The sequence below is a fragment of the Echinococcus granulosus genome (assembly GCF_000524195.1).
Source record: "Echinococcus granulosus chromosome Unknown EG_S00012, whole genome shotgun sequence".
Lineage (NCBI taxonomy): Eukaryota > Metazoa > Platyhelminthes > Cestoda > Cyclophyllidea > Taeniidae > Echinococcus > Echinococcus granulosus.
Window position 1 is genome coordinate 396,967 of NW_020170392.1, and position 9,466 is coordinate 406,432.

A 9,466-nucleotide genomic window follows, 5' to 3' on the forward strand; every position below is an offset into this window, starting at 1 on the left:
TATACGTACACACGTGGAGGGAAGAGATTAAGACGATATTAGAAGGAAAGTAGAGGATGAGTGTTCCAGGAAAGTATCAGGAGGTAAATATACAAAGTGGATACAATTTATACAGAGTAGAGAGACACAGGGAGGCCAGGTGGAGAAGCGAGCGAGTTAGGGAGGTTTCTTATCGAAGGCGTCAAGCTCGGCTCGAATCTTCTGGCGTTCCTTGAGTGTCTTCCAGGCAAAATCCCGATCTCGCTTCAGTGCTGAGCGCTTTTGCACTTTGTAGCTCTCCAGCTTGTTGTACGCCTCAATGACCTGGATGAATAATGGTAGTGATAGTGATAGGTTAAAAACCGACAACCGCACCTGTAGCAGGTGGATGTTTAGGGAGGCATTAGTGACTTGCGTAAGTATCACACTACACAGCATTTGGAGCGCACTATTGGCACAAGCATCGCTTTTATACAACCGCAGGTTCTGTATCAAACTGTAAATGGATGGCCTAAAAGTCATGTGCAAAATGCGACATTTCACGGGTCCAAGCATGAGAAGCAATCGGCCTAAACAACTGCAAAACTTGCGTTGCATACGAGTGAGAACTCGTGAGTTAGCAAAGGCATGTTGGATGCTGAAATTTCTCATACACTCACGAGACACAAATTCTAACAGTAGTCCTAAAGTGAATTAATTTTCGAGGAAAATAGAAATGAGTAAAATGAATTTGCTAAGAAGTTAGCTCATTTTTGAGTGAAAAAGGAAAATAGACTACTGCGCGGCGATGACTAGAATGACCAAACAGCATACTGGCAAAACAGCAGACAAAGGATACATAAAATAAAGACAAACACTTTAAAGCACACGAATGAAATTAAAATACGGGAAGCTTTGCTTGACCGGAATGAGCCGCTTAAAACTGAGCCAACAAGAGAGCAGTAGATGCGATAAAGCACATGAATAATGGATTCTGGTACTTAAATGGGAAACGGGCATTGCCCACCTAGCAGTGGACATATTTTGAGCAAATGTCGGAGTTTCAGGTGGGGAAGGAATTGCATAAAAACAAACAAAGACGAAGGATGCATTGCCACATGATGAAACACAACCAAATTTCCAATCAACAGAAGAAAAGTACGAAATCAAATAACAATTAAAAGGCAAAGTTCTTGAAAAAAGCTAAAAGTAGAGTATGAACACGTGCATACAAGTACGGACGCAGAGAGGATATTACCCAGTGTTGATTACTAAATACCCGCTGGGGGCTGACCAAGCTCGACTACTCGCGGTCCCAACCGAATAACAAAGAAGATAAGGACTCCAGATCAGAGAGCTTTACTATGTCATTTCGGAACTCAATGAACGACTACAACCATCACGTAGTAATAACTAGTAAACGATCCTGATAGGAGTGGATGAATCGGTCCACATAAAGTGCACTAACACGGAGGAGTCATTACCCAAAAAGAGTAAATGAGAAAGTCTTATTCGGATTCACTGAAAATAGCGAATTTGGCGTAAAAGAGGAAAATTTACAACTTCAAAAATATAAACGCTCAAACTGTTTGTATTTGTAAACACCGCCACCAAGGTCAGTTACAAGAGTGGCAAAGGTGACTGAAGAAGAAATGCATGCAATTTGAATGCTTGCTTAACCACCCATTCAAAGCATAATGTTAACCAATCACTATCCCTATGGACTAAAATAATAGTGGTAAAATATGTTGGGCTTCTCTCTATTATACGGCTAGAATGGGTCGCTCAGAAAGTTTACCCAAACATTGATGGGGGAGGTCAATAATTCGAGCAGAAGGTAGTGGTTGTTCATAGAATGTTTCGGCGACTAACAACGTACATCGGCATCAGCGATAGCGAGGCGTCGTTGAATCTCCTGCCGCTGTAGATCTCTCCGCGCTGCCTGAATAAGTCGATGGAGGATGTTGTGGTTCGCCGCACATACTAGACGCAACTCACGTTGGCGCCGCAGCAGGGCGAGAGTCAGCTGGTCGGTACTGCTACCGGCACTCGCACCCACCGCCTCCACTCCGTTGGTGGTGGTCAAATTGAGCAGACAACTCGAGAGATCGTCGTCCGTGTCCTCGAGGTGGGGAAGAATGTTAGAGAACCAATCACCACCTTCACTCCTTTTCACGTTACCGTTGCAAGTCGTAACGCCTCGAGGCGAGCACTTTTGTGGCGCCACATCTTCCTCCAACTTGACCAGAGATGCGGAAGAGCCTGGACAAGAGCTCATCTAGATCGAGAAAGGAACTCAGTCTAACCACCGCAATGTATTTACACACAACAGGGAAACGGATGACGGGGACGGCAGAAAACGAAACAAGGTAGTCGAAGGGAAATAAGTGATAATTCAGAAACAGCAATGCTCTAGTGGTTGCGTTCACATTATTTACTTATATTACAATGCCCACAACATCCCTTTCATCAGCATGGAGCCTGAGCGATGCATCGAAAGCGCAATGCCTTCCAATCAGAAAGTGCGTGACCTTGGGTCGAAAGAGAGGAGCCATAGCTGACAGTTGCTAACATGAAAGCCAATTACCTCTAGAACCCTGAGCAGATGATGGAGCACACAAATAGGGAAAAGTTTCGCAATATTACAAGAATATGGCAAATGACATGTCATAATAACTGAAATCTGGTGTCACCGCATAAATTTCAAAGGACATAATGCTCAAGTGTAATACAGCTTGTGACAAAGGAAATTTTAATAGAAAAAGGCACCGTTGAAACCGTTCACGTTAGTAGACGATAAAATTAGGTTCTAGAATCTACACTAACAAAAAAAATAATCGGTGGAAAAGATGTCCCTTACATAGTTTACAGTGAAAGAATTTTTCTCGCTGGTGCAATTGTTGAGCACCTTAACAGGTTCCAACTGGCAAGAAGTGAGGGGTTCAAAAGTCGCCTCGGGGTCAGCACTCGGACCACTGCCACTATCGGTGGCAGAGGGTGGAGGAGGCGGTCGAAGTGGTGCGACTGCATCAGTGGCGTCCGAGATGCTACCGCCCATCTCCGTGTCCGCAGGACTCGTGTCCTCATTACCACCACTCGATGGGTCCGTCGTTATCGTTGGCGTGGTCGACATTTCTTCGCCATTCTCTGCCTGATTCCTTGACGACGCACGGCTGTTTGACTGCGAGGTAGAAAACTTTTGTCCCTAACAGGAGAAAACTACCTTTTAATTACGTATATTCAACACTATATCGACGTCAGCTGCCTTGTTCACTCATCGATAGCCCTTCATGCCAGCAGAATGAGGCTCTATTAATGCCCCCTATGCTGCATATCTCCCAATTTTTTCACGCTTATAATAAAACTGTGTCTACATATGCTTGCTTTACAACATCTTCAGGAGTAACTCAGAAGAGACGCTGCAATAGGTTAACTTGGAATTTAAGTGCAAATTCCAAGCTTTATCCCTATCAACTCAGTGTATGCATTATGAACAGAAAATATGGCTGCAATCTCTGCAGTTCCTTAAACACCTCGTTCCTACATCCCCAAAAAGCCATTCTGTAAATCAGACAACTGTGAATTGCAGCGTTGCCATATTTCCATCAAGAGCGATTAACAAGTTTTAAGTCTGCCCACTTTCCTATGCTAGTAAGCATTCGCTTCGTGTGGAAAAAATCCGCACTTGGACGATAGCGGCTGTTTCCGGGTTTCGAAAAGCCTTACATTTTGGCAGTAAGTGATTAGCACCATCCTTACACAAAGTTTCGTAAGCAAGTCATGAACTGTAGCACGTTGCATATTCAAATGAAATAACCAGGTATTGGATTCCTACCCAATTTGTAGTAATGGAGGGCGCCAATAGTCAAATTGATATCTCCAAAAAGACCTTTAAAGCGCATTTTAAGGATCAAAAAACAGAGTGGTTACTTTGACGGAAATAATAGGTCAAAAACATTGCCTTTCACCAAATCGACTTGACCATAATGAAATCGTATAAATGATTTCCTAAAACTATTCCTGAGGTAAACAGATATTTAACAAGCACCGGGAAATGTAGGTGCACAGATGCAAATGGTCGAGATTCCAAGGGCTAAAAGAAGCTAGAAACATACATCCACCGGATCGGGTTGGCCGCGCCGGTTAAATCGAGGTGAAGGTGGAGCAGGAAACTCCTTGGGGGAATGATCGAGTCCGTTCAAGAGTGAATCCTTGCAATCCACTGCCGTCGTCAACTCGTGATTTTGTATTTCAGAGGCTGCGAGTAAGTGCAGAAATAGAGGAGTAAATATGGAACTTACAGTCAAAGGCGACTCTAAATAAGAGGAAGGGAGTACGCACACCTAGAATACCAACTGTACAGGTACTCAATTTCGATGGTATTTTATATCGGTAACAAGGACTAAAGGTACGACGGACGATGGGGCCAAAAAAGGCATTTTCGTAAGTTGTTGGGCTGAAATTGCCCTCCCCATAAGTTGGAAGAAGTGTTCTAACGAAATCGGAAAATAAACCAGTCAGTCAATTATGCGAGGCCTGGTAAAACGAAAGATAGTGGAATGTGATGCATGACATCTGGTTGGAAATAACTGGTTCCTCGCTATGGGCCAATCTCAGGCACTAAGGCAGTTGGTCTTTCTCACATCGTTACACCCGATAGGTTGCCACTGACTGACAAATTCCCATGAAGCAATAGTAGACAGTCCCAGGCAGAAGACTATGGTCTCCTGGTTTTGCGGAGACTTGGCCGAGGATTATAGAACAGCTGTCCATTTTTATTTAGCCAATGAGGCAAACGAGTCCATACTATTATCACAAATAGTCAATCACCAACTCTACCTGTGGTAGTAACCACACCCGTGCTTATGCCAAGACAGTGGAAACTGGATTCATGAGGGCTACTTCTCGGGCACTACTTTAATTCGAACTGACCAATTAACTTCAAACGGGCCTCAGCAAATTTTGCCGTCAATTTTGATGATAAAGTTTATCATTTACCTTGACTTCTATTCCAGTCTTCCAAATGACCGACTCATTTAGCTGGGAATAAACTTCGCAGACTACTAACGATTTACGTGCTTGGTACAAGAATTGAAAACACCACGCAGACATTTGTGGTAAGAGGTTCATATTCGAAAAAGCAAAGAAGCGATGCTTAAAAAATCTTCAAAATATCCTAGCCATAACTTTAAAAGGGGAATTATATCGGGGTGATGGGACTTCACAGCAAAAAACCCAGGAGTAATTAGATTGAAGCACAGCCGAAAACTGAGGAACTCAACATGTACGACGATTGAAGGCATCGTTTCAATTAAAAAATGAAGGTCTTGCAAAAAAAGTGTTGAGATAGAGGAAACAAACTCACGGATAGGTAAAGCATTTGACTTCTCAGACAGGTGAATAAGCGGTTTTTCGGGACGGTGGGAGAGGTGGTTGAGGTAGAGGGTCAATGGAAACAATCCCAATTCCTCACTAGCTTGGCTGATTTTCTTCTCTACACGAAAGGACGAACTGACCTGCAGTTGACGTGCCAGATTCTTCAAAGGTTGGCTGCACACACTTGTCAAGTCACTTCTGCTATTCTGTGTAATTAGGAACGCAGAGGCTTCCTCGGTCTCGCAGGCTTTGGACTTCGCTGTAACTGTGACGCGAGATCAGAATAAAAAAGAATGTTAAGCATGTTTTTTAGGCTGTCCGTGAAGCCAAGTTCCTAAACTTAAGCTGTGGAGGTTAAAAACAAAACGATCTTTCAATGTAATATGCAAGCACGTACGACTTTCTAGGCCCCTACGATTCGGTTACGACGTACTACGTCAACTAAAATACCACTCCCTCAGGCCCCCAATACGTCTGTAATAAAGTTACTTCCAGTGTTAAACCTCAGTCTCTTCAAGGATGGCTCAGGTGTGCAATGGTGACGGTGTTGGCAAATTCAATCTAAAAAGGGGGAGCCCTACTTTCTCTAGCTGCTGATAATAAGTAAATCTACACTCAGAAAAACTACTGGAACTGGGTCAACGCTGGCAAACACACCAACCTCGAATTTTGAGTGATTGCGAGTAGTAAAGCAAGAAGAGATGTGAATGAAATAAAATAAATAAAATAAAGAGCGTGATTCAAAGATTCGATACATCAACATGGTGGGGGAAGCTGAAAATAACCCAGATAGGGGGCTGGTCAGCACTGAAATGAAAGCAGCGAAAAAGAAAAGTGGGTAGAGAATTATGCTCCATGAGGCTACTTCGCATTTTATTGCTTGATTTTGCTTTACTCAAGCAGTTCTATGAAAAGTAATGGAAGGGCATCCAGGCTCCAGAAAACTAAGGTAGATAAAACTACGGGACGGTGCGCATTTAAGTCTATTTAAGGGCTTGTAAGTCTTTAAGTAATGGAAAATTATTGTACGGTCTTTGCCCCTACAATTTAACCAGCTACACCATGCACTAGACTAGATTATGAAGGCCAAAGCAGAATAGTTATCACTTAAAGTCCCCAAGACTACTCTCAAAAGGAGTATATGTAACAGAACGCTTTTTACTATACATTAATTTAAGTGGAGTCTTCGATTTCTCCATAACAGCATTGTATTCGTTCAAACTACCCAAAACATCAGTTATGCCAGACCTATTTCAACGAGACACTCAGCGGTTAGTCAGGTGCTATAGAGAAACTAACAGCAAAAAGTGCCTCATACATTCTTGAGCCATATGTGCCACAGCTCCATGAAGGACGGAGGATACGTTGTCCTTGTATAGGTCCTTCTCCAGAGAACACAGTAAATGCTCAACAGACGAAGAAGACGATGGCCTTATTTCCCTGGGCATAGAGATGGACAAAGGCGACAATTAAAATAATACGACTGCAGTCTACTAACTCGGAAAAAATAACTAACTTGAGCTGGGAATCGACATGACGTGCAAGAGAGATCATTTCCGAGGCGGCTTTGAAGGCCTCGGAGAAATGATCTTGGCTGGGGGGTGCGCCAGGGCAATCTGAATTGGGGACTTCGGATTTTGTGAGATCCCTCCGTAGCCGCTTCGGCGCTGTGAACACAAGTAGGTTGTTAAACAGTAGCAAGTAGCTGATAACACGGCATTTGATATTACGACTTACAAATATATTCGGCTACCGCAGAATCTCTGAGAGATTTGGACTGTGGAAGCAGGAAGTACTTCGACGTAGTCGCTTCCTCCACGTAGGACTTGAGGATGCCTTCAAGATAGGAGATGTTGGATTCGGTGATGTCTGCACAGTACGGCTCCATCAGAGCCCAAAACCGATTAGGAATATCATGACTGAAGGGATGAATAATTGGTTTTGATTTTCAAAGTACACTACGAGTCTGCAGCGGCAGATCTACGAAGCAAACGAAACTTACGGAGATGTTACTGGACCAAGACGGCCCGTAGTCGGTGATTTGGAAGTCTAGAGGAAATTATCACGATTTTTCCATAATTTTAAAAATAAGAATACATATAACTAAAGACAGACAAGTTAGGAAGTAAATAGTGAACAATCTCTAAGGCTCTTGCCCCTACCATAAATACAAATTCTCCGAGCAGGTATCCAGTGAACAAGATATCAGCATTAAAAAAAGGACAAAACAAACTTTCCAAGCGTTCAAATTCAGAAAAGGAACTGCGTTGCAGCTATTAGCATTTAAGGACAATATGCATCCGTTGAAAAATATTAGTTCCAACCGAAATCAGCAGCTTTAACTGAAAACTGACGTAAACTACAAAAAGAGTAAGAAACAACTTTTAATATGGTGGTTAGTCGTTTAACCAGCAAAAATGCGAACAAAAGCGCCCCTGAGACCATGTACAAAAACCCGACAGAAGCAAGACCTGAATACAATCCCTAGGGCCAAAGTAAAAGAGATGGTGATGTACTAAATAACGTACGTATTTGGATTTGTTTTTTTTGTCTGGCAAAACCTCTCTACTTTCTCCTTTTTGCTGTGATGGCTGCTGTAGCTGTTGCTTTCTCTGGGAGGAGAAGATGAGACTTAGGGGATTGTCGGGATTGGGAGTAACCACAAGCGAGTCGTCCTCGTTAGTAGGGGTGATTTTCCGTGCGGATGCATCTGCAGAGGTGGAAGCCATTTCGGAGGGATGCTGCGGTCGGTTGTCAGGATCGGGCTCCAGCAGTCCGAGATTCCGCAAAATTGGCGTCGGAATGGACACCCCACGCAGATAGTGAGAGATGCATGCCATGCGTTGGGTAGTTGCCGCCAATAAACGCTCCACCTCTGTTTGAAGACATGGCAGGTCAAGTAGATTGAAATTCCCCGTCTCCACTACTACAATAATCAGAAGCAAGGCCAAGTTACCCTTCTCAGACTTAGTAAATGACACAAAAAGTAACAAACTATTTACTCTGGTGGAGTGTAGGACATTGGATTGGAATATCAACTGCAGAATGTTCTATGGCATAAGCTGCAGTTTCATGTAGGGTTTTCTTGACCCTGGAACCCGACCTCATGGTACTAAGAACGAGAGCAATCGTATAATGCAAAATGAATGGTATGTTAATGGAAGCATTAAATAAAATTAACACTTAAACCTTCATACCGGAAAACAAACGGAAAGGCACATGAAGCACCATGTGAGAGCATAGAGAACCAAGAAACGACAAACTAAACTTTTGCAAGTTGCTCGTGTCAAAAGAATTTAGGAAACAAAAAAACCAAGTGGGCAAATAAGAATGAACGCACAATTTTCAAAATAATGAATTAGCCATATACTACATAGCATGGAGCCGACCAGTAGTAAGACAGAGAAAACAACACCAAAATCCGACCACACGTTAGGCCCTCGGTACTTTGCTAGAAGAACAGGAATAAAACAATCTAAAAGAAGAAATAAACAAGATTTTAACAAATTGTTCAAAATTTTTATCATCCGGAGATATGCACACGACTCTGCATGATTAAACTAACGGTAGACCACTAAATCGGCACTACTTGATTGGTGGAAATTCCCACGTTTACTTGAGACAACAACTAGTAGTTTAGGCTTTTTTGCCCACATTGTGACATAAAAACACCAATGTTAAAGCTTTGCTAAGTTTTTTTGGTAACAAAACGGTGTAGTTGTCCTTATCATAAAGTGTGCCTCAGAGTAAAGGAGAATGCAATTTAAGATACCGTTGTAGCACTTTTAAAGAATTTAGGCGGGGATTCTTTCTTTGGGCAGAGCATCCTAATTTCCCTTTTGGTAATGAAAGGTAGAATGCATGCCATGACATCATGGTTCAGCGATAATAGGCCCCGCAGTTGCGATCACACTCCGCCCACCCACCTACCTCCTGGCCTACACATGTGGAACGAAAAAGAGTGGGTTAAAGGAGAGACCCCATAGCAGAAAAACGCTGTGAAAGTTCGGAAGCTATCAAATTTTAAAGGATTTAGGGACCAGTTTTCCCCTTTTAGGCTTGAGCTCTCCAGTCCTACACGCGGTTGGCGTTGACTCAACGTTCGTCTCCCAATCGGTGTATTTAAACAAAC

General features: G+C 42.9%; 1 protein-coding gene across 1 annotated transcript; it reads right to left on the minus strand. All coding sequences in view use genetic code 11, as the record gives it.

Moving 5' to 3' along the window:
• Nucleotides 1–156: 156 nt before the first annotated feature.
• Nucleotides 157–8,442, minus strand: EGR_02599 (Transcriptional adapter 3; the record flags this gene model as incomplete). Its single annotated transcript, XM_024491848.1, has 11 exons — nt 157–303; nt 1,838–2,236; nt 2,828–3,163; nt 4,074–4,216; nt 5,324–5,599; nt 6,653–6,774; nt 6,851–7,001; nt 7,072–7,253; nt 7,337–7,383; nt 7,896–8,260; nt 8,337–8,442. The coding sequence occupies 11 exons, from the start codon at nt 8,440–8,442 to the stop codon at nt 157–159; spliced, it is 2,274 nt and encodes a 757-aa protein (XP_024353663.1).
• Between the last annotated feature and the right edge of the window lie 1,024 nt (nt 8,443–9,466).